The sequence below is a fragment of the Centroberyx gerrardi genome, chromosome 16, assembly GCF_048128805.1.
Source record: "Centroberyx gerrardi isolate f3 chromosome 16, fCenGer3.hap1.cur.20231027, whole genome shotgun sequence".
Taxonomy (NCBI): domain Eukaryota; kingdom Metazoa; phylum Chordata; class Actinopteri; order Beryciformes; family Berycidae; genus Centroberyx; species Centroberyx gerrardi.
The window spans coordinates 28,935,856-28,962,580 of NC_136012.1; the positions used below are offsets into that span (position 1 = coordinate 28,935,856).

Genomic DNA, 26,725 nt, shown 5'->3' on the forward strand with positions numbered 1-26,725 from the left:
GATGCATGAAGAGAATACTTTTGACTTGACTTGGGTTCTGGTGACTTGGGACTTGACTCTGACTTGTACTTTGATGACTTGAAAAGGTTTCTAAAGTCTTGACTTGAGATCTTGTGTTTGTGTAAATGACTTAGATTGAAAGTGATGAGATTTGTTCCAGCAGACGACTGAATTTAAATTCTGTTTTCTGAATTTGTATGGAATGTTGAAACTGATTATAGAAATCAAACTCATGATGCTCTTACCAAGTTTGTATCCTATTAAAGCCATATTGCATTAAAAAGTCCTAGATATTTAACCCATATCCGGTGCTTGGCCGTAAAATAAGTGTGACTGTAATGTGGATCTGCCGACTTGGAGGCGGATCCGGCCCAGAGTCTACTGCTATCTGGGATTAAATTGATACTGGACTCTGTTCTGACTTGATTTGCTGTTCTACATTTAGATTTGAGACTTGATTTGGTAATCTACATTTTGACTTGGGACTTGACTTGAGACTTGTGACTCAAGACTTCTGACCTGGTCACACCATGGAGCTATAGGCTACTGACTGAATGCTCAGTCTAATGTTGAAGATTTTGTCATCAAATTCCTCACATATTTTGACTGAGAAGAGTTAACAGTAGGAGGAGGAGGAGGATTGTTTACTGACTGAAACCTCACATCACTGTGGGACTGACTTACACCTGGGACACCAGGTGAACGCAGTTCTACCAGGTAGGACAGAAAACCAGCAGAGAAGCAGCCTAAGCTACACTCTGATCCTCTGAGAAACTCAGGGTTGATTAAAATAATTTGAGGTTTAAGTTTTTTAGAATTTGATTTCACTATTTAGTTAGTGTCGTTCTTAAAAATAACTAGGTGATATCATAACCATCCTGACCAGGCCAGATGGAGGCGGTAGAGCGGTAATGGTCCGTTATTTTGAAAATCCAGACCTACGACCCGGAAGTGTATTTCTTGCTTGACGCTGGCTGGACGCTGGTGATGGTTGTCACACAACGCTGAGGCGCATTCAGTGAATTTTTAGTTTCATCAGATTTGTTGAGTGTGTGAAGCCCGAGCTGAAGCATGTATGACCAGGATGAAGGTGAGTCTGACTCTTCCTCCTCTGGAGGAAAGAAACTGCAAACCGAAACTTTAAGAAACCGCCATGCTAATGTTAGCCGGCGCTAATGGCGCCTTGCTGTATTGTAGCGATAGTTTACTTTGGCTTAGCCAGCAAGCTAACGAGCCAGTCTGTAGTTGTAATGTCTATTTCGTCAAAAACAAAAACAGCTTGTTGTTTGGTGTGTGATCGGTAAATATGAATTGACATCAGGCTTCTCCGTATCGTGTTCCAGTCAGCCAGCAGTCAGTAACTAGCCTTGAAACACTCAGACTTTATAAAGTTCAGTAACATGTTTACAGTGATGCTGATGTTCCTCCTTCACATGTATGTTCCTCCACATGTATGTTTACCAGACACCCAGTATGATGAAGATGATGATGAAATCACCCCAGATCTGTGGCAGGAGGCCTGCTGGATTGTTATCAGGTAAAGTAATGCTGCATCTCTTCTGAATCAACTACTGTCACGCTGTAAATCCTGGTAGAGAAGAAGAAGTCCTGCTGAACCACAGTGAGGCGGCAGTGACGGTCCAGTGATTCCTAATGGAAGCAGTGGGAAGGCTTTCGGCTCTAAATACATTTTAAATCAACTCGAGAATATATTCTGTCCCTGCTGTGCTTCAACATTACAGATTTCCCCTCAGTAAATGTGTCTGACTGACCTAAATACCTAAAGAAACAAGGCACACAGTGTTTTCGAGCTGACACTTCTGTTTAATCTGTCAGTGCTAATTAACTCATTCTGATTAGTTTCAGTGTGTTTAAAAAGTCAAATTCATATCTGCTTACTTGCAGGTTAATAAAGTTTAGCAGTAAATGCAGGGAGGAAGGCAGTGGGAAGTCATTTGCAATGGCATGAAGGAAATTATTAGCGGTTAGACTGATATCATGGCTTTAATGTTAGCTAAAGCTTTAGCAGTTAACTTCACTCAAACATTTTGATGCTTTCAACCGGAGGTGTGACCAAGTCAACTTTGCTCAAGTCCCAAGTCAGTCTCAAGTCTTGAGGCACAAATCTCAAGTCAAGTCCCAAGTCTAAATGTAGAACAGCTTTTGTCAAGACTTAAGAAACCCTTTCAAGTCATCAAAGTCAAGTCCTAAGTCACCAGAACCCAAGTCAGGTCTCAAGTCTTCTCTGTATGCATCACGTCAAGTCTCAAGCAATTAAAATTGTGACTTGTGACTCGAGTCCCCACCTCTGTCTTCAACACAATCTCTTCCTCATCGGCTGCAGTGTTATTTTGGGCAGCAGAAATATCTAAAAAATAATCTCTAAAAAACAGAAAGCCTCTGAGCCTGACTGCTGCGTCACTGTGAGTTTAGCTCAGCTGGTAAAGCAGAGGTTTGATCCTGAAAGAGTCAAATCTTCCTTCTCATTTAAAATGTGTCTTCCTGTCTGCCTTCCTCCTGCCGCTCAGCTCCTACTTCGATGAGAAGGGTTTGGTGCGGCAGCAGCTGGACTCCTTCGATGAGTTCATCCAGATGTCGGTGCAGCGGATCGTGGAGGACGCCCCCCCCATCGACCTGCAGGCCGAGGCCCAGCACACCTCCGGGGAGGTGGAGGAGCCGGTGAGGAGCGGCGGGACGGTTCGGGTTCGAAAGCATCGGATCCAATCTGGATCTGCTTATGGAACCTGAATCCTGTCCAGTCCCTTATCTAACGTTTTTACAGAATTTATTGGGAAAAAAGGACAAAGGAAACTTGTTAACTTTTATGTGATACTGTGTTAAGTGCTTATTCATCATACACACACACACACACAAACACGCACACACACACACACACACACACACACCCTTAGACAACAGGAACATGCCACAAATTTAGCTATATTCTCCATTTGGAGAAATGCCCATGGTTTCAAACACTGGTGGGGATCCGCCATGTTGACAGAGGGAAGTATTGACACAAATGTATGACATCATCAAGGGGGGACGGGTGATTCGATAAGAGGATTCATTTGACTTGGGGATTAACAAACCCGGGTGTTTTGCTAATTTGGAACAGAACCGAACCCTAATCCTGTGGTTTGCCACAGCAACGTTCAGTTTACTTTCTTTTCCTCCGATACATTTTCCAGTCCATAAAATCCTCTTCACCCTGTGACTCTGCGTCTTCCTCCTCAGCCTCGCTACCTGCTGAAGTTTGAGCAGATCTACCTGTCAAAGCCCACCCACTGGGAGAGAGACGGCGCTCCGTCTCCCATGATGCCCAACGAAGCCCGACTCCGAAACCTCACGTATGTTTTCTATCTGCTGATGCTCCGCTTCTCTGTTCTGGAGGCTTTTCATGTTTTCAGAAAGCGTTAGCGGCACTGAACTGTGAATTCAGAATGATTAAAGTTCAACAACCTGCTGCACCAGACGAGCTTGAGTTTGGCCCTGAACATTAAACACATCCAGCATCATTTCCCCATTCTGTCACGGACTAAGAAAAGATTGAAAAAGTAAAAAAGTAATGCTAAATATTAGAGATCGGCCAGACAGACTATTCAAGTATGCTACAGTATATTTTACACTATGTTACTGGTGTTTTCATGGCTAGTAATTTGATATAAGCCAGTAAGGTCTAGATCTATATTCTGAACCCGCACAAGCCAGTTTTCCTCATCCCACCAGTTTTGTAAAGCTTGTGGAAAACTGTCTAAATCTTCCCTGCTAAAGATTCATCATTCATCAACATAAACTGAGCAGCAGGCTGAGGCTGCAGGTCCGAGTCCAACAGCAGCACAGAGGAAGAAACAGACCAGAAACATCTTTCGCTCTTTTTCTTCATTAATTTAAGAAGAAACTGATAAGCGTTCTGCCTCAGAAACACAGTTCATGGTTTTTCATTATTAAGATAGCCAAGAAACTTATTCTCCAACCTGTCGACATGTTTCTCTGCTGTCAGTGAGCCGGTGTTTCTGTGTCAGTGAGCCGGTGTTTCTCTGTCAGTGAGCCGGTGTTTCTCTGCTGTCAGTGAGCCGGTGTTTCTCTGTCAGTGAGCCGGTGTTTCTGTGTCAGTGAGCCGGTGTTTCTCTGTCAGTGAGCCGGTGTTTCTCTGCTGTCAGTGAGCCGGTGTTTCTCTGCTGTCAGTGAGCCGGTGTTTCTCTGCTGTCAGTGAGCCGGTGTGTCTCTGCTGTCAGTGAGCCGGTGGTTTCTCTGCTGTCAGTGAACCGGTGTTTCTCTGCTGTCAGTGAGCCGGTGTCTCTGCTGTCAGTGAGCCGGTGTCTCTGCTGTCAGTGAGCCGGTGTGTCTCTGCTGTCAGTGAGCCGGTGTCTCTGCTGTCAGTGAGCCGGTGTTTCTCTGTCAGTGAGCCGGTGTTTCTCTGCTGTCAGTGAGCCGGTGTTTCTCTGTCAGTGAGCCGGTGTTTCTCTGTCAGTGAGCCGGTGTTTCTCTGCTGTCAGTGAGCCGGTGTTTCTCTGTCAGTGAGCCGGTGTTTCTCTGCTGTCAGTGAGCCGGTTTTTCTCTGTCAGTGAGCCGGTGTTTCTCTGCTGGCAGGTACTCCGCCCCTCTGTATGTCGACATCACCAAGACCATCATCAAGGAGGGCGAGGACCAGCTGCAGACGCAGCACCAGAAGACCTTCATCGGTAAAATACCCATCATGCTGCGCTCCACCTACTGCCTGCTGAGCGGCCTGACGGACAGAGATCTGTGTGAGCTGAACGAGTGTCCGCTCGACCCGGGAGGATACTTCATCATCAACGGCTCTGAGAAGGTAAAGGCTGATGGAGGTGGAGACGGTTTATCTTAGAGATGACATGAGAAATTCAATATTGCAGTAAAAAACTATGACAGTCCGTATGGTGGGTCAGAAAAATGAATGGTGATATCAGCTCCATGTTATTCTGCTGTAGTAATCACAAATGAGACGCTTGACCATCACAATGTCACAAGCTCTCCATCCAAATTATATTATTGTCACTTTGTAATTTCTTGGGATTATTATTTTTAGGGATTAATTTCTGTCACCTGAATTTAATGTGCCTTACAAAGTTAAGATGGAAAACTGTCTGGTTGTTTTTTCAGGTCCTGATCGCCCAAGAAAAGATGGCGACCAACACAGTGTATGTGTTTGCTAAGAAAGACTCCAAGTACGCCTATACTGGGGAGTGTCGCTCCTGTCTGGAGAACTCCTCCCGCCCCACCAGCTCCATCTGGGTCAGCATGATGGCCCGAGGAGGACAGGTGACTTCATCTTCTGACACGCCACGACACACCGGGCTCAGTCTGCTCCTCAGGATCAGCTCAGTCACAACATTTGTTGTTGTTTTAAACCTGACAAACTTTGGGAAAAGTTCAAAGGCAGAAATACCAACAATGACTGCATCAGATCCAGACGTAGTGTTCAGATCTAATAATTTCAATTTCTGTCTTTTCTGTTTCCATCTTTTACATATAGGCTATACTGGTCACAGCATGTTCCAGACATTAGCAGCACGTTAGGAACATGTCAGCAACATGTAGCGGTAGCGCTGGTAGCATGTAGACAGCAGCGTCGATCAAAACAAGTGTTTTTTGTTCTGAGAGACAGACGACTGAAAAACTTGTCTGAGTTGCTTGTGGTGTAGAACGGGCTTTACTTGTAGGAAAGCAGGAAAGTCACTAGAAAAAGAAAGATACAATAAGACTGACTGACTGGTTTTGTCTCACAGGGAGTGAAGAAGAGCGCCATCGGCCAGAGGATCGTGTCCACGCTGCCCTACATCAGACAGGAAGTGCCCATCATCATCGTGTTTCGCGCTCTGGGCTTCGTGTCGGACAGAGACATCCTGGAGCACATCATCTACGACTTCGACGACCCGGAGATGATGGAGATGGTGAACACTTCACTTCCTCTTAGTTTAGTTCTGATGAAGGATCAGGCAGATGGATCATCCTGCCGGTGTTCCACCCGTTGACCTGTATTGTGTGTGATGTCATCCCGTGTCTCCAGGTGAAGCCCTCTCTGGACGAAGCCTTCGTGATCCAGGAGCAGAACGTGGCTCTGAACTTCATCGGCTCCAGAGGAGCGAAGCCCGGCGTGACGAAGGAGAGGAGGATCAAATACGCCAAGGAGGTTCTGCAGAAGGAGGTGCTGCCGCATGTCGGAGTCAGCGACTTCTGTGAGACCAAGAAGGCTTATTTCTTAGGGTGAGCTCAATTATACAGATTGGTTTTTGGCATTTTTGCCTCTATTAGATATTTCAAAGTAGAGAGAGACAGGAAAGATTGTGTGCAGTATGTGTGTTGCTTGGTGTTGTGTAAGTGTGTATTGTAAGTGTGTATTGTAAGTGTGTGTTGTTTGCAGGTACATGGTGCACAGGCTGCTGCTGGCCGCTCTGGGCCGCAGAGAGCTGGATGACAGAGATCACTATGGCAACAAGAGGCTGGACCTGGCCGGCCCGCTATTGGCTTTCCTCTTCAGGGGGTGGGACTTGTTTTCTTCTTCTTCTCAGCTTTATTTAACCGATTAACTAAGTGTGAATTCTTGTTTACGATGATGGAACCATGAATAATAATTGATGATATTTAGTATTTGAAGTTTTATTTCCATTCTTCATCTCCTCCTTTTGAAAATAGACAGTAATTGGTAGCTTTAAAACAATAGAAAATATAAATTGTACTATCAATTTGTACTATTAATAATTGATATAAGATGCCAAAAGTGCAGTGAAATCATTTTGCTGTTCATATCAAGGCTAGTAATTGGGATTAATGATCATAATCTCAATATGTATCAGAATAAATAATTATGAGATTATGATTTTAGCCATGATTTGACAGATAAACTCTTCTTGTCGCCCATGCCCAGCATGTTTAAGAACCTGCTGAAGGAGATCAGGATCTACGCTCAGAAGTTCATCGACAGAGGGAAAGACTTCAACCTGGAGCTCGCCATCAAAACCCGCATCATCTCCGACGGCCTGAAGTATTCTCTGGCCACCGGGAACTGGGGAGACGTGAAGAAGGCTCACCAGGCCAGAGCCGGAGTGTCCCAGGTACCAGAGCACACTGAGGAACACACAACACACTGAGGAACACACACTGAGGAACACACAACACACTGAGGAACACACAACACACTGAGGAACACACACTGAGGAACACACAACACACTGAGGAACACACACTGAGGAACACACAACACACTGAGGAACACACACTGAGGAACACACAACACACTGAGGAACACACAACACACTGAGGAACACACACTGAGGAACACACAACACACTGAGGAACACACTCAAGAACAGTCTCGGGGGGCCAAGAGAGATTTGCATGGTTAAGTGTATGGTTTGTTTTAGCCAACGTATGTGCCAGATGGGTGGGGTTTGCCACAAACTCTAACCCTAACACAATCAGTCAGAAAAGTTTCTGAAACTCAATTTATTGAACTTTTCTGTGATTGATGACACTACCTGAGTGGGCCAGAGGTCAGTGCTGGTGATTGGAGCAGATGAAGAGAGACGAGCTGAGGAGGTTCAGATGTTCATCTGGACCACAGATCATCTCCTGATTATAAAGAAACCAGATGAACTGAAATATCCACAACATGAGTTTCACTACGACTTCTTCTGTTGTTACTTCTGTGTGAACAAAGCTCCACACTGACATCTAGTGTTTCAATGATCTATGACCAGAATCACAAACGCAGAACTAGAAATCCTCGCACCGCCGGAGACAGCGACGGCATAGCAACGGAGACACTTTGATGCAACGATAAATTGGCCTTCAGCCGAGCTCAGCCTGTCCAGAGTCTGACATCCAGACTCGGTGTGTTTCCATGTTTCCCGTGCAGGTGCTGAACCGCCTGACCTTCGCCTCCACCCTGTCCCACCTGCGGAGGGTCAACTCCCCCATCGGCAGAGACGGCAAGCTGGCCAAACCCAGACAGCTGCACAACACACTGTGGGGCATGGTGTGTCCCGCCGAGACGCCCGAGGTAAAACACACTGCAACACACTCTGCTTTACAAACAGAGGAATGTAGAAAAGCAGTGAAAGTTTGTGCTCTCAACCCATTTTATTTAGCTGGATGCATCTTTGTTTTGGATGCAAAACAAAACTACACTTGGGTTTCTCACCAAAAGAAGCAAGGACAAGTTCTACTTACACTGATGGTTTTAGGAGACATCATGACTAGTGATGGATCTGCTGATCTCCTGATACGATTCGATACGCGATACAAGGTTCATGATTCAATACAACCAGGATACCATGTGATCAATAAAAGTTCAGTGACAACAAAGTCTGACTGTGCAGAATTCTGTTTATTTCTGAGACTCAAATCTTTCTAGCGATGCCATTGGCTGCTAGAATGTAAACAACAATTTAAAAATGTCATTACAAAGTGACAATAATATAATTTGGATGGAGAGCTTGTGAAACATTTGTGATTACTACAGCAGAATAACATGGAGCTGATATCACCATTCATGTTCCTGACACACCATACGGATTGTTGTCACACTGTAGTGAAGAACCTGTATTGAAAACTGTGTTATTCATGTTCCAGGGCCACGCGGTGGGCCTGGTGAAGAACCTTTATTTAAACCTGTATCTTGTTTTATTCATGTTCCAGGGCCACGCCGTCGGCCTGGTGAAGAACCTTTATTTAAACCTGTATCTTGTGTTATTCATGTTCCAGGGCCACGCCGTCGGCCTGGTGAAGAACCTTTATTTAAACCTGTATCTTGTGTTATTCATGTTCCAGGGCCACGCTGTCGGCCTGGTGAAGAACCTTTATTTAAACCTGTATCTTGTGTTATTCATGTTCCAGGGCCACACTGTCGGCCTGGTGAAGAACCTTTATTTAAACCTGTATCTTGTGTTATTCATGTTCCAGGGCCACGCTGTCGGCCTGGTGAAGAACCTGGCCCTGATGGCCTACATCTCTGTGGGTTCCCAGCCGTCTCCCATCCTGGAGTTTCTGGAGGAGTGGAGCATGGAGAACCTGGAGGAGATTTCTCCTGCCGCCATCGCAGAGTGAGTCACATCAGCTGCTTCTGACAGGGACGCTTCATCTGTACAGGTTTAAAACTGGAAATAGGTGAAATTACTTTGGAAAAGTCTAATCTGGGAGGCAGGATGAAATGATGTGATGTTTTGTTGATGTGGTGAACTTGGTTTTGTGATTTTCCAAAGTGAAATGTCCCTTTAAATGATACTCACACTGTTCACTGTCCTTCAGCCTTACTTGGTCTTAATCATTTGGGTTTTCTGTGTTTATGTATTTTTTTATAGGAATGTGTGGATGCACTTATGATACTTTACATATGAATACTTTATTTCCAAATTGCTAAATGTACATTTTGGAAAACAGTAGGGCTGCCCCCGACCAAAGATTTTCCTAGTCGACTAGTAGTCGTTAGTTCAAGCCATTAGTCGACTAGTCGTCGCACGTTTATGATATTAATTTAATTATTTCATTTTTTTTTTTTTTGTGTGTGACTTTTTAAAATAATAATTTTAAAAAGTCACATGATTTTTCTTATTGGGCTCACAGTCATTTTGCAGGAGTGGCTGGGTTTCTCTTCATATCTGACCTACATCATGACATTATTATGATGATGGTGATAATTATTATTATTCCATGGTTTGCTTCCAGCAGATGGCAGCGCTGCCTTTCTGGAGTTTCCCACAGCATGGATTCCTGTAATGACAACAATATAGGCAGTTCAACAAACATGAAACAAAAACCAAAATATTAGAGTGTATTTCACTCGTCCCTAATGTAGTGGAGACCGCCTGGATTAGTTTTACAGGACAATGTGGAATTCTCTAACTGGCACATATGGGATAAATTACACTGTTATTATAATACAGGTTATCACAATTTTATAGTATATTATATTATCCATCACAATATTATTCCCCTAAATTACATCACACACTATTCCTGCCTACAACTCTCAGTGAAAACACAGTTGATGAAGTTGTGTGTGTGAAGTTTACACACCAAGTAAACCAGCAGAGTGTTGGTCCTGTCAGTGTTTTCCCATGGGAACACACACCCTGCTGTTCTGCTCATGACTGAACTGACTGAATGATGACCGTGAAAACAGTATCAGCTTGTGTCTCACATGTCATGATGTCAGTGTACAGGACTCCCACACTGCTGGAAAACATGGAAAGGTCATGGAATTTTAAAATAGTATTTTCCAGGCCTGGAGAAGTTAACTGATAGTGGGAACAGATAGGCGAGAGAAAAGGGGAGAAAAAGTCATTTTTAGAAAAGTCATTCTAGCCATTTTCCAAGCCATTTTATTTGTGAAGTTAATGATTTTTTTTTGTCTTGAATACCGTCAAAAGTCTCAAAAAGCGGCGGCTCGCCCTGCTGGAGTTAAATATTAGAATCCTTGACTTTTAAAGTGAAAAACAAACTAATACTTAACGTTAGTGTAGTTGATGGTTTCTTTTTAATTCAGTCTCATTCAAATTTGTCATGGAGATTTGGAAAGAGGTCATGGAGACGTCATGGAAAAGTTTTGGAATTTCATCAGTGAAACAGTGTGGGAAGCCAGTGTAATATGTCATGATGTCAGTGCAACATGTGATGATGTCAGTGTAACATGTGATGATGTCAGTGTAACATGTTAACAGAGTGGTGACTCTTCTGTTTGCAGCGCCACAAAGATCTTTGTGAACGGCTGCTGGGTCGGGATCCACAAAGACCCGGAGCAGCTGATGAACACGCTGAGGAAGCTGAGGAGGCAGATGGACATCATCGTGTCCGAGGTAACTCCGCCCCCTTCCTGCCAGAACAAACCGACCCGACGTAACTCCGCCCCCTTCCTGACACGCCCAATACGACCCGGCGCTCCCATTCAGAAGACTAGCGCTGAAACGATTAGTCGATCAACAGAAAATTACATGTACACATACAAACTGTATGATGTACGTGATGTTGGGCAGGGACGGAGGTTGTGAGTCTTTTCCCATCATCCCCTGCTTGTTGTCTGTCTCCAGGTGTCCATGATCAGAGACATCCGGGAGAGAGAGATCAGGATCTATACGGACGCTGGGCGGATCTGCAGACCGCTGCTGATCGTAGAGAAACAGAAACTCCTGCTGAAGAGGAGACACATCGACCAGCTGAAGGAGAGAGAGTACAACAACTACAGGTGAGGAGGAGTCTCTCTCTGTGTGTCTCTCTCTCTGTGTCTGTCTCTGTGTCTCTCTCTCCATCTGTTTCTCTCTGTGTCTCTGTCTCTGTGTCTCTCCATCTTTCTGTCTCTCTCTCTCTCTCTCTCTCTCTCTCTCTCTCTCTCTCTCTGTGTCTGTCTCTGTGTCTCTCTTTGTCTCGCTCTTTCTCTCTGTGTCTGTCTCTGTGTGTCTCTCCATCTCTCTCTGTCTCTCTCTCTCTCTCTCTCTGTGTCTCTGTCTCTCTCTCTCTGTCTCTCTATCTGTCTATCTCTCTCTCCTCTCTCTCTGTGTCTCTCTGTCTCTATCTGTCTCTCTCTGGGCGCTACATCAGTACAAAATTTAGGATCTAAATAAATCCACAGGAATCTTAAATTTCGAGCGTCTTCATAATGCTGGAACAGAGTTTGTGCTTGATGCTTCTGACAGACTGAGTTGTTGTTGTTGTTGTTGTTGTTGTTGTCAGCTGGCAGGACCTGGTGGCCAGCGGAGTGGTGGAGTACATCGACACGCTGGAGGAGGAGACGGTGATGCTGGCCATGACCCCCGACGACCTGCAGGAGAAGGGCGTGGCCTACTGCTCCACCTACACGCACTGCGAGATCCACCCCTCCATGATCCTGGGCGTCTGCGCCTCCATCATCCCCTTCCCCGACCACAACCAGGTACCAACCCCAACCCCAACTCCAACCCCAACTCCAACTCCAACTCCAACTCCAACTCCAACTCCAACTCCAACTCCAACTCCAACTCCAACCCCAACCCCAACTCCAACTCTAACTCTACTGCTGCAAATATACATACATGCAAATATACTGCTTCCTCACTGTGTTGTTTTTCTGTGTCTGCTTTGTTCTAGCTTGTCAAATTTTCTATACTACCAATTGTGTGTATATTATGTGTATTGTACAGGGGCTTGAAATCCTTGAAAATACATGAATTACAATTATGAATACATGAATACAATTATTTGAATAATCAGGTCAGGAATGTGCTTGAATTTTGAATGAAGCTCTGGAAAATTCTTGAATTTATTTCCAATGCAAGCAGCTGTTTTAATAACAAATGAGCGTCATTCTGGTTTTCTTGATTAAAAAATGTGTTCAGAACTTATTCAGGAACCTGTTTATAATATTATTAATTTCATGCAATGAAATCAAATTGGTGTGTGGCACATTTGCAACAGATGTGTTGACTGTAGAGCAAGGCACTAACACTGCCAGGGTCACAGGTTCAATTCCCACTAAAAACACATGATGCAGTCAAGTGAACATGATGAAACGAGAGAGGAAAAAAGAAAGAAAAGAGAAAAAGGAAAAGAAAAGATGACAGGGTGAATGTGTTGTGAACTAAATGTGTCCTGTCACATGCTAATAAACCTGACTGTGTGTTCTGTGTGTTTTGCCGCTCAGTCTCCCAGGAACACGTACCAGTCGGCCATGGGGAAACAAGCCATGGGCGTGTACATCACTAACTTCCATGTGCGTATGGACACGCTGGCTCACGTGTTGTACTACCCCCAGAAGCCTCTGGTCACCACGCGCTCCATGGAGTACCTGCGCTTCAGAGAGCTGCCTGCAGGTACAGCTGCCGCTCCGAAACCAGACAGCTGATTTGTATGTAGTGTTAGGGCTGCAACCAACAATTACTTTCATTAAATTGTCTATTGATTTTGTTGTTGATTAATCATTCAGTCTATAAAATGTCGAAAATATTGACAAATGCCCATCACAGTTCCCAGAGCCCAAAGTGATTCTTCAGATTTCTTCCTCAGTCTGACCAGCAGCCAAAAAACCCAAATTATTCATTTTATAAAGATATGAAACAGAGAAAAGCAATCAATTATAAAAATTGTAATCGATTAACACTCTGTCGATTGACTAATCAATTAATCGACTAATCGTTTCAGCACTAATTGACATAGTGAGAGGTGTTTTGCTGCTGTTATAGAGTTCAGATCTCTGCTGTCAAACTGAAACACCTTGTGTCTGTCAGGTATCAACTCCATCGTGGCGATCGCTTCGTACACCGGCTACAACCAGGAAGACTCCGTCATCATGAACCGATCGGCGGTGGACCGAGGATTCTTCAGGTGGGAGGAGCCTGCATGTTTGTTCTCTTCATCCTCAGCTCGTCCTGCTGTGGGAGTGATGCTGCCAGGAGATTATATTTATCACACTGTTGACACGGCAGAGAAAAATATAAAATACAAGTTTAGATTCACTAATTATTTTGATGGGAATCTGTGATCAGGACATGAGTGTGTTTTCCCTCTCTGTCTCATCTGTATTGGTGGATCTGTAGAAATCTTTGGTTAAATCCGGTGAAAGTTGTTTTTTCCATCCTGTGAGATTACAGAGAGATTTAAAGCTGTTTCCTGTCTTCCAGGTCTGTTTTCTATCGCTCCTACAAAGAGCAGGAGTCCAAGAAGGGCTTCGATCAGGAGGAGATCTTCGAGAAGCCGACAAGAGAAACCTGTCAGGGTCGGTGATGACATCAGCAGCTTCTCTTCCTCTTCCTGTCTCAGCTGTTCCATGAAACAAAACATAGGATTCTGGTTGCATATTAAGGCCGCGGCCACACTGATCCATCAGAAAACAGACAGAATTATAGATGATAGATGTGTGTGTGTTGGTTTGTTCTGAGCGTCAACATGGCGGCGAGGCAGAAGAACAGGAAGCTTTGCTCATAACGGAGCTGCTTGATAGAAAACAGAAGAAACAGACTCTGCAGTATAAATTCAATAAGAAACTGAGCTGAAAAACCTCCAGTCATCCCAACTTTCCACCAGGCTTTCTCTGTTTTATCATTGTTTCCGTCGGACCAGTGTTCGCCGCTAGTTTTTACAAAACAAACGTAGGAACGCCTCTGATAGGCTGATCTCCTCTCCTCTCATCTCCTCTCCTCTCTCCTCTCCTGTCATCTCCTGTCATCTCCTCTCTCCTCTCTCCTCTCCTCTCCTCTACTCCTCTCTCCTCTCTCCTCTCTCCTCTCCTGTCATCTCCTCTCTCCTCTCCTCTCTCAGGAATGAGACACGCCATTTACGACAAGCTGGATGACGACGGTCTGATCGCTCCGGGGGTTCGTGTCTCCGGGGAGGACGTGATCATCGGGAAGACGGTGACGCTGCCGGAGAACGACGACGAGCTGGACAGCACCAACCGCCGCTACACCAAGAGAGACTGCAGCACCTTCCTGAGGACCAGCGAGACGGGGATCGTGGACCAGGTGATGGTCACTCTGAACCAGGAGGGATACAAGTTCTGCAAGATCAGGGTGAGTCAGCAGATACTCTGCTTCACATTTTACAAGGTTTTTAGAATATAATGTGATGATGGTGGAGCTGACAGAAACACCAGCCACAGATCAGCTGTGTGGCGGTCAGTGTTGGGCAAGTTACTGGGAAAATGTAATCAGTTACTCTGTACTTATTCCTCATTTAAAAACAAATCACGTTACTAATTCCTCAACAGCAGCAGTAATTAGTTCCGTTCCTCGTTCCATTACTTTGTGTTTCGTTGGCAGCAGCGGCTCCTTGTTTCTCCCGGAGTTTCTCATCACTGTGTTTCTGTATCAGATGCTTTGATAAACTGGATGTTGTGTTTTTCTGTGGAAAGAGTTTTGCTGCCACACAAAGTTTAAAACGGACCAGAATGTTCTTTGATCCTCGACTGAGATCAATTCAAAGTAACGGGAACGGCCGACGTAAAGCTGCTGCATGTCCTGAAGATACAGACGAGGAAAAAACTAAACTTTGAAAATGTCAAAGGAGAGAAAGAAAAGGTTGAAGGAGGTTCAGGTCTAAGTAACGCAGTAACAGAGCGTTACTTGAAATTGTAATCCCTTACACTACTGTTGCTGAAAGAAGTAATTACATTACTGTAATGCATTACCGCTCAACACTGGTGGTGGACAGGGTCGTAGTCGCTCAGTCACAACAGTAGTAATAGTAATAGTTTACAAGTTCTTCAGACTTGATTGAGATGTTCTCAACCTCAGGGTCGGGACCCCTCAGGGGGTCAGGAGATAATTTTGGGGGGGTCACAAGATGGTATATGGGATAGGAAAAAAATATATTTCTGCTATACAGATTTATTAGCATTTGTAATTTTTCTGATTAGTTTTTGCTTTTTTTCTTGTGAAATACTGAACAGTTTCCAGCCTCTATGGCTCCTCTGATAATCAAATGAAACAACCTGAAAAGGGAAAATCATTTTTTGGGTGAACTGGTCACCACTCTGCACACACAGTTACAAAGTGCTTTACAGTCAAAATAACAAAGTCCAAAGACAACAATAACTACTAAAAGAGAGAAAGTAAAGTAACAAGATGGAACAAGAAAATGAAAAAACATAAAGAGAGTAAGAAAAGCTCCTGAACAGAGTTAAGAACAGGAGAATAAAGTGCAGACAGAAAAGCAGAGCGGACTGTAAACAGGCCTTGATGCAGCAGGCGAGCAGGGAGTTAGAGATCCTCTGTCCTGCTGGACTGGACAGAAACCTGCTGGTCTCTCAGTAGTTTCTGTCTGAACGCTGAAACATGTGAGCAGCAGGTTTTCAGCAGGTAAACAAAGCAGCTGAACCTGCAGCGTCGACACGTTTGGATTCGCCACGACTTTAACTTTCCAAATTCCTCTGCCAAATACTGATCTCATGGAGAGTTACTGACAAATTGATTAAATGTCAAGCGGTGATTTCTTTATGGTGAGATGAAGTATGCGTTTGCATATTTGACCCGCTGCCTGCTGGGAGTTTTTAATGCGCTTCATGTCTGGACCCGCTGTGTCTCTGCTGCAGGTTCGCTCCGTTCGGATTCCTCAGATCGGAGACAAGTTCGCCAGTCGACACGGACAGAAAGGAACCTGCGGCATCCAGTACAGACAGGAGGTAAAGAGGGGGGGGGGGGCAGTATGTTACAGTTTGGACACATGCATTTTTCTTTATTTTTACTATTTTCCACATTTTACAATAACAGTAAAGACATCAAAACTGTGAAATAACACTAATGGAATTATGCAGCGGCCAAAAAAGTGTTAAACAAATCAAAACTATCTTATATTTTAGATTCTTTGCCTTGATGGAAAGGAAAAGGCTTTGGAAAGAAATTCATACATAGGATCAACTTCACTGTTTATATTTGTCTAAGAAACTCATTTCAAGCATTTAAGCAGAAGCCTTTAGATCAAAATGCTTTCAGAGAATGAAACAGAACATTCAGTCAGGATTGTTGACCTGTAGTGTATAATAATATATAATATAATATATATATAATAATATACAGATGCCTGGGCGCCTGCAGGTGAAGCAGAAATCGGTGTGAAAGCCATCAGTCGGCTCCAGCAGTCTGACTCAGGGATGTTTCTACTGGAGTTGCAACTAACGATTATTTTCATTATCGATTAATCTTTTGATTATTTTGTGATTATCATTTAGTCTATAAAATGTCCATAAATGTCCATCACAGTTCCCAGAGCCCAAAGTGATTCTTCAGATTTCTTCCTCAGTCTGACCAGCAGCCAAAAAAAATATTTGTTTTGTAATGAGATGAAACTGAGTAAAGCAGCAAATCTTGGCATTTTGAAGCTGCAACCAGCAAACGTTTGGTATTTTTACTGAATGACTAAAACATTGAATCGATTATCAGAATCATAATCGATTAATGTTTTCTTGATCATTTCAGCCCTCTTTTCTACTGATGCTGCATAAAGCAAACAGCCATAAAATCTTCTGTCAACAGAGACAGTAGTGTGCAGGAAGTTAGATCCTGCTGGGAATCCTGCAGAGAGGAAGAACATGAAGAGTCCCAGAGAGAAGCAGACTGATCTGTATCAGAACTTCTCCAGGGTTCAGGACTGGAGTTTGTTTCTGTTCTGACCCTCTGACCTTCTGACCCTCTGACCTTCAGTCTGGAGCAGATCACTGTACAGACCGCTGTGTTGACCTGCAGCCTGGAGAGTCAGTGTGTTAAACAGCGTTCGGCTTGTGAAGTGGAGATACAGAACGTTAATAAATGCTGTTTACACTCATCCAAACAGGAAGTCTGCTGTGGACGACATGTACTGTACAGCCACTTGATGCTCAGCTCAGCGTTCAGATCCAAACAGGAAACTCACTTTATATCCTGTTTACTGTTCAGACATCTACCTTTTATAGCTTTTAATGAGGGAGTTTTCATTCACATTCACTCTGATATAATTCTGCGTACTGAAATACACGTTAATATGACAGCTGGGACAAGCCAGCAGTGTTTTGTGTGAGATCCATTTCCACTCACAATATTCAGTTTATGTATGGAGGAATATTTGACTCAGATGTGATGTTGCATCTAAATGCCTTTTACCTGAGTATGACCTTAACTGGCTGTGAGTGTGTATGTGAAACTCACTGTTCGGCTTCAGAGACCAGACTGATCCCAGACCAGCCGAGTCGACAGATTGTTCAGATGATTATAATATGACTGTGTTCCCTGCTGCAGGACATGCCGTTCACCTGCGAGGGAATCACACCTGACATCATCATCAACCCCCACGCCATCCCGTCCCGTATGACGGTCGGCCATTTGATCGAGTGTCTGCAGGGCAAGGTAATACGAATAATAATAACTTTATTTATATAGCAGCTGAGTCACAAAGTGCTTCACATGTCAGCGGCGGGCAGCAGCCGTCTCTCTGCTGCCGTGTGATCGGTCTCCTCTCCGTCTGTCTGCAGGTTTCTGCTAATAAAGGTGAGATCGGCGACGCCACGCCGTTCAACGACGCCGTCAACGTGCAGAAAGTGTCCAACCTGCTGTCAGAGTACGGCTACCACCTGAGAGGGAACGAGGTCAGAATACACACAGCAAAACATAAACACACACACACACACACTCACACACAGCAATACATAAACACTGTCTGCAGCTCACAGTACAGCTGCTCGCATTTAGTGACGTCTAACTGGGATTTTTGCAACATGATCTTTGGCTCTGATGTCTTTGTGTTCGGTTATAAGTCAATGGGACTTTTCTCATCTTTGTGCTAGAGCTGGGTAATAATTTAATATCGTTTAGCGTTTTAAGGAATATTTTAAGGTTTTAAAATTTCAGTTTCAATTGTAACTGTCAGAAGAAGCAGCAGCATGACGCTCTCGCTCTGTCTGCAGGTTTTGAACGCTCTTGCTCTGTCTGCAGGTTTTGAACGCTCTCGCTCTGTCTGCAGGTTTTGAACGCTCTCGCTCTGTCTGCAGGTTTTGAACGCTCTTGCTCTGTCTGCAGGTTTTGAACGCTCTCGCTCTGTCTGCAGGTTTTGAACGCTCTTGCTCTGTCTGCAGGTTTTGAACGCTCTCGCTCTGTCTGCAGGTTTTGAACGCTCTCGCTCTGTCTGCAGGTTTTGAACGCTCTCGCTCTGTCTGCAGGTTTTGAACGCTCTTGCTCTGTCTGCAGGTTTTGAACGCTCTCGCTCTGTCTGCAGGTTTTGAACGCTCTCGCTCTGTCTGCAGGTTTTGAACGCTCTGTCTGCAGGTTTTGAACGCTCTCGCTCTGTCTGCAGGTTTTGAACGCTCTTGCTCTGTCTGCAGGTTTTGAACGCTCTCGCTCTGTCTGCAGGTTTTGAACGCTCTGTCTGCAGGTTTTGAACGCTCTCGCTCTGTCTGCAGGTTTTGAACGCTCTGTCTGCAGGTTTTGAACGCTCTCGCTCTGTCTGCAGGTTTTGAACGCTCTCGCTCTGTCTGCAGGTTTTGTATAACGGCTTCACCGGCAGGAAGCTCACCTCCCAGATCTTCATCGGTCCGACTTACTACCAGCGCCTGAAGCACATGGTGGACGATAAGATCCACTCCCGCGCCCGCGGCCCGGTGCAGATCCTCAACAGGCAGCCCATGGAGGGACGATCACGGTAACATACAGCACATACATGTTGTCCTGTGAAAACCTTTTAACTGTTCTGGTGATTTTCATGTTTTCACTTCAGCTGCAGGACTCGTGCTCCTCTGTGGGCTGAGAATATTCTTTGACCTCTTGAGCTCATAAAACCCTTCAAAACCCAAAGGATGAACTCAGAAATGCTGTTTGTTTTCTTTTCTTTTTTTTCTGGGGTTTCCTGTTTTTTTGTGTCTATACTTTATTTTAGTCCTTCCAAATGACATCAAATTTCTAGGCCATTAATATTACTATTATTATTACTATTATTATTAATAGCCTGGGGGACGGGGTTTCGATACCACTGAAAATATTGCGATATTTCGATATCTGTGTGATATGTGATATGATCAAATATCAACCCAACTAACTCATCTCTCTCTGTCTATCTAACCCGTCTCTCTCTATCTAACCCGTCTCTCTCTCTCTAACCCGTCTCTCTATCTAACCCGTCTCTCTCTATCTAACCCGTCTCTCTCTATCTAACCCGTCTCTCTATCTAACCCGTCTCTCTCTATCTAACCCGTCTCTCTCTCTCTAACCCGTCTCTCTCTCTCTAACCCGTCTCTCTCTATCTAACCCGTCTCTCTCTCTCTAACCCGTCTCTCTCTATCTAACCCGTCTCTCTCTGTCTAACCATCTCTCTCTGTCTAACCATCTCTCTCTGTCTAACCCGTCTCTCTCTGTCTAACCATCTCTCTCTGTCTAACCCGTCTCTCTCTATCTAACCCGTCTCTCTCTCTCTGACCCGTCTCTCTCTCTCTGACCCGTCTCTCTCTGTCTAACCCGTCTCTCTCTATCTAACCCGTCTCTCTCTGTCTGACCCGTCTCTCTCTCTCTGACCCGTCTCTCTCTCTCTGACCCGTCTCTCTCTCTCTGACCCGTCTCTCTCTCTCTAACCATCTCTCTCTGTCTAACCATCTCTCTCTGTCTAACCCGTCTCTCTCTGTCTAACCATCTCTCTCTGTCTGACCCGTCTCTCTCTGTCTAACTGTCTCTCTCTATCTAACCCGTCTCTCTCTCTCTGACCCGTCTCTCTCTCTCTGACCCGTCTCTCTCTGTCTGACCCGTCTCTCTCTGTTCAGTGACGGCGGGCTTCGTTTCGGGGAGATGGAGCGGGACTGTCAGATCGCCCACGGAGCGGCTCAGTTCCTGAGGGAGCGTCTGTTCGAGGCGTCCGACCCGTACCAGGTCCACGTGTGTAACCTGTGCGGCCTGATGGCCATCGCCAACACGCGAACGCACACGTATGAGTGCCGAGGCTGCCGCAACAAAACACAGGTACGTTCACACACCTTCTGTCTTCTTCTCCTTCTGTAATATTGTTTCCTGGATCTACTGAGCCTGGTTTAATTCACTGTTTTGGTTTTTTATATTTATTCTGTGCGTTGATCTTTATTCTGTGGAGTATTAAACGTACTGAAAGATTTCCTTATGTTCTGATATGGGCTTTTTAAATCCTGTAACTCGGTTTTTACCCTTACGACAACTAGTATACTTAAAGTTTACTTTCTAAAGTTCAGTTCAGTTCAGTTGATTTATTTCAATCATGTACAGATAAACAAATATACAACAAAAATTTGCATGTAAAGTGAAATATGCAAGACTACATTTTTAATGGTAATAAAATAACTAAATAATATTAAGTAAAATAAAAGTATATTTGCTGTTTTTTTTTCTTTAGTTCAAAATACTAAAAGTACACCGAAGTAAACGTCTTTTCATGTCTGGCATTTTATTGATTTGTCTTTGTTTTGTTGTCTGTACTAATAAAGACGGTGATGATTATTATTATTAGCTTTGCCCTGTTGACTCACCATTGGATTGAATACAGCGGTCGACACACTCGTCCAAATCACATGATGTTATCACTGCATTGTGGAACCACGTCCAAACATCAGATTTTGTATTTTTGTTAGCCTCATGATGTCAGACATGTTGGCTGTTAAAACATTACAATGCTAAGATGTAAAAGAACCAGCTGGATCTACCAAGACCTGTATGGATATTAATGTGTAGTAATTTATAGTAATCTGTAGTAATGTGGGTCTCCTCTCCTGTCAGATCTCTCTGGTCCGGATGCCGTACGCCTGCAAGCTTCTGTTCCAGGAGCTGATGTCCATGAGCATCGCCCCGCGCATGATGACCAGTTAAAACCAGTTTGGACCAGCTGGTTCCAGTCGGGCTCGTCCAGCGGCTTCTGGGCCGGTTAGTGTTTTAGCAGCAAACCCAAACTCTGACCGGGAAATGTCAGAGACGCTTCTTTAAAATCTGGTGACTTTAAAAGAGAGAGAGCTAGCTGAACTGCCATATAATGAAACTTTGAAAGTCTAGCTCTTTTTCTAGCTCTATTGTGTTGAAGCTCTGTTGTGAAATCAGTGTTTTTACAGTGAACTCTTGTCTCGGTTTTTTTTTGTAAAAGTAGAATAAATCTTTTTTCCCCATGGTTGTCGTTACTGTTTTGCTTTCTGAAAATATTTCTAAGATGTGAAGTAATGCGTCAGTACAGTAGTAGAGTAGTAATACTCCGACCTACAGTATTAAGCAGCCTGTCTTGGTAAATAAACATTCCCATAGGATGTAGTCAGTTTTTCTTTATTAGTGATACACAGCACGTGTCCCATCGCAGTAACATATTAGTAATCCATACTTCCAAAGTGAAACAGTTGCATACAGAATACACATTCAAAACTGAAAACATTTCTTTTACTATTAGTCAAGACACTTTCTCTCCTTATGAGCCTGTACTTTATTCAAAAACACACAGATTTAAGCAGAATAACATCAATAGCACCATTAGCATGTCTTGTGTCCACATTCACCAAGAGATTCAGAGACTCGACATGCCTTTCCATAAGGTCCGGTATACAGCGCGGTTTGTTTAGGGAGAAACCTGCAGTATAAGAACCAGCTATAGTGTTTGTTTAGGGAGAAACCTGCAGTATAAGACCCAGCTGTAGTGTTTGTTTAGGGAGAAACCTGCAGTATAAGAACCAGCTGTAGTGTTTGTTTAGGGAGAAACCTGCAGTATAAGAACCAGCTGTAGTGTTTGTTTAGGGAGAAACCTGCAGTATAAGACCCAGCTGTAGTGTTTGTTTAGGGAGAAACCTGCAGTATAAGACCCAGCTGTAGTGTTTGTTTAGGGAGAAACCTGCAGTATAAGAACCAGCTGTAGTGTTTAGGGAGAAACCTGCAGTATAAGAACCAGCTGTAGTGTTTAGGGAGAAACCTGCAGTATAAGAACCATCTGTAGTGTTTGGTTTGCCTGCATGTCGGTTCAGATCTTAGCCTGTTGAGCCCTGTCCGAGGGAAGAGAAAAGAAGCACTTTACAAGGTGCCAAAATCAAAATTGCAAATTGTTTTTTGAGTGAATCCAAAAAGAAAGGATTTCTTTCCATTTATTTTTGCATTCACTCTTGTGACGAGGGCTTTTAGCCTAGCTGCAAGATCAAATCTGCTTTAGCCAACAGCTGGTTGTCTTTGTAAAAGAATTTCAAGCAAGGTGCTAGCATTATGGTATGCTGAGACCATTTTTAAACTTGAGTTTAAACAAAAAGCCGTAATTCACAAAAGACTACATACAAAACTACATCAAAATGAAAATGTTTGGAAGTTAAACGTGAGGCAGGGAGGGAGCTTGCTTTAACATCCAGAGACAACATCAATGCTAGGAGTGGGAATGATTTGCTTTTACTGATTATTTGGTCTTCTGAGTTCTGAATAAAACTCGTGCTGAATTTCCACTGGTGGCGTAGTGAATCCTCTTTGTAGCGATGCACATTTCTTGGTGTCAGAAGGGAAATCAAGCGCTCCTAATCCTGCGTCCGCTCCTCACAGTTCACCATCCTTGGCCACTAGAAGGAAAAATGACATTAGTAAATGGACACAGAAGTGGAAGATATGGTACATGTGGTAAAATGGACTTCCCCAATAATCCACATCAATGGTCATTTGGCTGGTACAATTAAGATGGCTGCATTAAAACCACACCGCTTCACAAGTGGCTAGCCTACATGTTCAGACTCTGCTACGGTTGTCATGGAAATCAGCATTGTTTTTAAAAACAATGCACTACCATGGTGACGGCAGTGAACATGCAAACCTTTCCGTACATGAAACAATCTTAATTTCCACGGTAATGTTACCAGGAGTGAAGAGTTCACCATGTTACACCAGTCCTTTCTACCCGTTCAAATTCCCAGTGGGGGTTTTTAGCTCAGACTCCCAAATTTTAACGTAGCTCAGAACTTCTCAGAACATTCGCATCCATGAATCAAATCCAGAATAAAGGAACGTTTCGAGCACTGCCCTATAAAGCAGCGCTGTCGGCAGGGTATCGCTGATTAATTTGATCGGAACGTGTCTCAGAGCAGCAACAGGAGAGAGAATCTCTTCACTCAGAGAACCACAGTTCTCTATCAGATCCAAAATGTTCTCTGTCGTATCAAGACAACCTCTCCTTTCCATATTCCATATGTACGGCGAAACTGTAAGACACACGGAGAGGAGCGTCCCAGGAGCCGTCAGGCACGATGCAACAAGTTCTGAAAGGCCTGCAGGCTCCTGTCCGGTGGGTCCCTTCCTGCAAGCCGTCAATCTCTAAGCACCCTTCAGGAACTGCAAAATGAAGCTATAGCAGCCCTCACTCAGCTTGTAGTCCTCATACAGGTTCCAAAACAAAAGAATGAAAGGACAAAGGAAGGATAAAAATCAAGATGGAGACTTGACCAACGAGAACGACTGAAAAGCCCCAAGATTCATTGCGAGAACGCCGCATCACGTCCGAGCAGCGCTGCAGTCTGCAGTACAGAGAACAGGTGGGAAACTGAACAGCTGTGAGTCTTAATTAATCACACGCGATGCGAAGCGGACGGTCCGTCTCAAACTGCAAGGAAGCTTCTCTGTTCACTTTCATGAGAAGATCGTTCTCCCCAAGACAAGAACTTTCTCCACAAGGACACGAGTACCGACTTGGGATTCTTGGATCTGATAATCAGCCAAGGACTTTCCTGTGGCCAGTTGCTTCTGCACGGAGGGCAGGATGTCGCGGGTGACGGGAACCAGGGGATCCACCTGGTGTGCCTCGCACAAATCTCCCCCGGATACCGGAGAAATGTTGGTTGCCTTTGCCGAATTGGTCAGCTCAGCAAACGGACCCCTTACCGCCCCCTTAGGTGTAAACTTACACAGATGGGGATCTACATAGTACCCCAGCCCACCAGAGGAACACACTTCAATGTCCGGTAACGGATACGAGAACATTTGCAGCTGACAAACATCCTCAGGCACGTCAACTTGAACGCTGAAACACATGCAGTATGCCCCAAGGTCATCTGGGCATCCGGTCCCCAAACACTTCAGAGCGTCCCCAGCAGACCTCCAACAGGTCACAGCATCCAGGCAGGCAGCTCTAAGACAGACGCCCCACCCTGCTGGGTAAGTGGATAAGAGCTTCTTTCTTCAGCTTTTAACTGTTCAGTCAGACACTACTGCACCTGGAGATCAAGATCAGTGATTCCATGCCAACAGGTGTTTTATAGGGCAGTGCCACCAAGCCGGTGTGTCTTCAAGAAATGTCCATGTCGTCCCTCGTACATATGGAAGAGATCTGGAGCGTCCTGACACGACAGAGAACATACTGCAGGTTCAGTTCAGACTGTGGATCTCGGACTGAATCCAAAAGCACCGGAGCATTGAGATGCTCTGAAGCCCACAACACGCATGGGCAATTCTATCAACAAAATCTTCTTCACTCTATTCTTCTTTTTTATTTCTTTATCCTTTTATTCCTGCCAGTTATCCTGTTCCCCTGGTGTTGGATGTATCTCACTGCCTTTAGGAACTGAGGCAGGCAGGAACCTTTGTTGCTAAACTCAACCTTCAGTTCGTTCATGTTGTAACAGATAGTAATACTATAATACTATAATACTATAAGACTTCGGCTCATCCAGACTTTCTAATCTCGATGCCAGCGGTTATGAAACAGGCGTCCCGACCCGGCAGAGGCAAACCTCTCTTTGATGTTTTGTTTTGATTCAACCAGCAAGATTTCTGCGATCCGAGTTTGTTATTCAGACAGAAGAGAGGAGAGAGTCAGGGAGACGGAAAGCCAATCCAGGAAAATGTGAAAACAAGCCAGCGGTGTCGGTGGGGTCAGGGGGGGGTGGGGGGGTGGGGGGGGGGGGGTTACCTGTAAATCACCTGCCTGACATTCAGACAAAGAGCTGAGCTTTAGTTCCCTGGAGCGAAGCTTTCACAGGCTGAGGATGTGTCAACGCTTGCATAGGCAACACCCAGTGACACGGCAACCATCTAGGCTCCACTAAAGACCCCACTGTGTGTGTGTGAGAGAGTGTGTGTGTGTGTCAGCCGGGTGATGAGGGCTGAGGAACTCCAAACATGTTGAGACAGAATCAGCATCTGATGAGCAGAGAGCTGAACTCACTCACTAAGGATACACGTGGACTAGTACACACACACACACACACACACTTACACATGCTGTGATGTAAGTGCACACACACTGCCCACATGTACTGTATGAATGCATGGTCACACACTGTACATAAACATTAAAAAGCACACACACACACAAACTCAAAGTAGTGCACAAATCATGATGTAGAAAATGTATGTAAATGTAGAAAAGCGTATTTCCTGTCCGTTATCCGACCATGAAGAGAAGCCATCAGACCATGTGAAGACCATGTGAGGACCATGTGAGGACCATGTGAAGACCATGTGAGGACCATGTGAAGACCATGTGAGGACCATGTGAGGACCATGTGAAGACCATGTGAAGACCATGTGAGGACCATGTGAGGACCATGTGAAGACCATGTGAGGACCATGTGAAGACCATGTGAAGACCATGTGAGGACCATGTGAAGACCATGTGAAGACCATGTGAAGACCATGTGAAGACCATGTGAGGACCATGTGAGGACCATGTGAAGACCATGTGAAGACCATGTGAAGACCATGTGAGGACCATGTGAAGACCATGTGAAGACCATGTGAGGACCATGTGAGGACAGTAGATAAACAGTGTGCTGCTGTTACCTTTCTTGACTGGGATGTCGTCGATGGACTCGACCACGTGGATGGTTCCCACGGCCGACGCCTCGCCCTTGGAGTTGGCAGCGTGACACTCGTAGGATCCCGCCTCCTCTTTGGTGAGCGGGGAGATCTGAAGGAAAAAAGCACAGTGGCGACAATTATCGTCTCATCATCTGAGATGTAATCTGCTGCGACGAACATCAGCGATCTGGAGAGACAGACTGCTGCTGCTGTCGCCCCCTGCTGGGCGGAGGAGGATCAGATGGATTTATCCTGAAGGTCAGACAGGTGTAGGACTGTTCCAATTTTAAGTATTGGGAATCGATGGAGTCGATTCCAGACAAGATTTTTCTTGATTCTCGATTCCGAAAACTAAAACAAGCAAGCAGACCTCATAAAATAAACAGTGCAACATTATTTGCCGACGTTTCGTTGTAAGTCAGTCTTCCGTCGCAAATTTTACATTTTACTTTGTTTTCATCTTTCTCTAAACTAAAATATCGATGTGTGCGGTGTAGTTAGGCATTTTCTCACCAGTCAGCGACAGTGTC

The 26,725-nt window shown here is 44.6% G+C and overlaps 3 protein-coding genes across 3 annotated transcripts in view; 1 reads left to right on the plus strand and 2 right to left on the minus strand.

Moving 5' to 3' along the window:
- The window catches only part of cox18 (cytochrome c oxidase assembly factor COX18), a 65,525-nt gene that overhangs the window by 23,167 nt on the left and 15,633 nt on the right, over positions 1-26,725 (minus strand). The window lies entirely within an intron of this gene.
- polr2b (RNA polymerase II subunit B) lies at positions 973-21,560 on the plus strand. The gene is made up of 25 exons (XM_078289042.1): positions 973-1,090; positions 1,465-1,537; positions 2,529-2,679; positions 3,238-3,350; positions 4,594-4,813; positions 5,125-5,283; positions 5,751-5,915; positions 6,032-6,228; positions 6,386-6,505; positions 6,890-7,076; positions 7,880-8,023; positions 8,926-9,065; positions 10,706-10,817; positions 11,049-11,203; positions 11,689-11,887; positions 12,635-12,803; positions 13,218-13,314; positions 13,611-13,705; positions 14,248-14,498; positions 16,019-16,108; positions 17,697-17,804; positions 17,930-18,043; positions 18,932-19,092; positions 20,201-20,396; positions 21,180-21,560. Exons 1-25 carry the CDS (start codon positions 1,072-1,074, stop codon positions 21,267-21,269), a joined length of 3,525 nt encoding a protein of 1,174 aa, XP_078145168.1. The 5' UTR covers positions 973-1,071; the 3' UTR covers positions 21,270-21,560.
- Positions 23,892-26,725, minus strand: part of LOC139909561 (insulin-like growth factor-binding protein 7) — an 8,694-nt gene continuing 5,860 nt past the window's right edge. The window contains exons 3-5 of the mRNA XM_078289037.1: positions 26,178-26,304; positions 24,083-24,313; positions 23,892-23,914 (exon numbers count right to left, since the gene is read on the minus strand). Of these exons, the coding sequence (XP_078145163.1) occupies positions 23,892-23,914; positions 24,083-24,313; positions 26,178-26,304 (381 nt within the window). The remainder of the gene's footprint in view (positions 23,915-24,082; positions 24,314-26,177; positions 26,305-26,725) is intronic.

Coding starts and splice junctions, on each gene's coding strand:
- polr2b (XM_078289042.1), top strand. Junction 12,804..13,217: donor CTTCAGAGAGCTGCCTGCAG/GTACAGCTGCCG, acceptor TGTGTCTGTCAG/GTATCAACTCCATCGTGGCG. Junction 13,706..14,247: donor GACAAGAGAAACCTGTCAGG/GTCGGTGATGAC, acceptor CTCCTCTCTCAG/GAATGAGACACGCCATTTAC.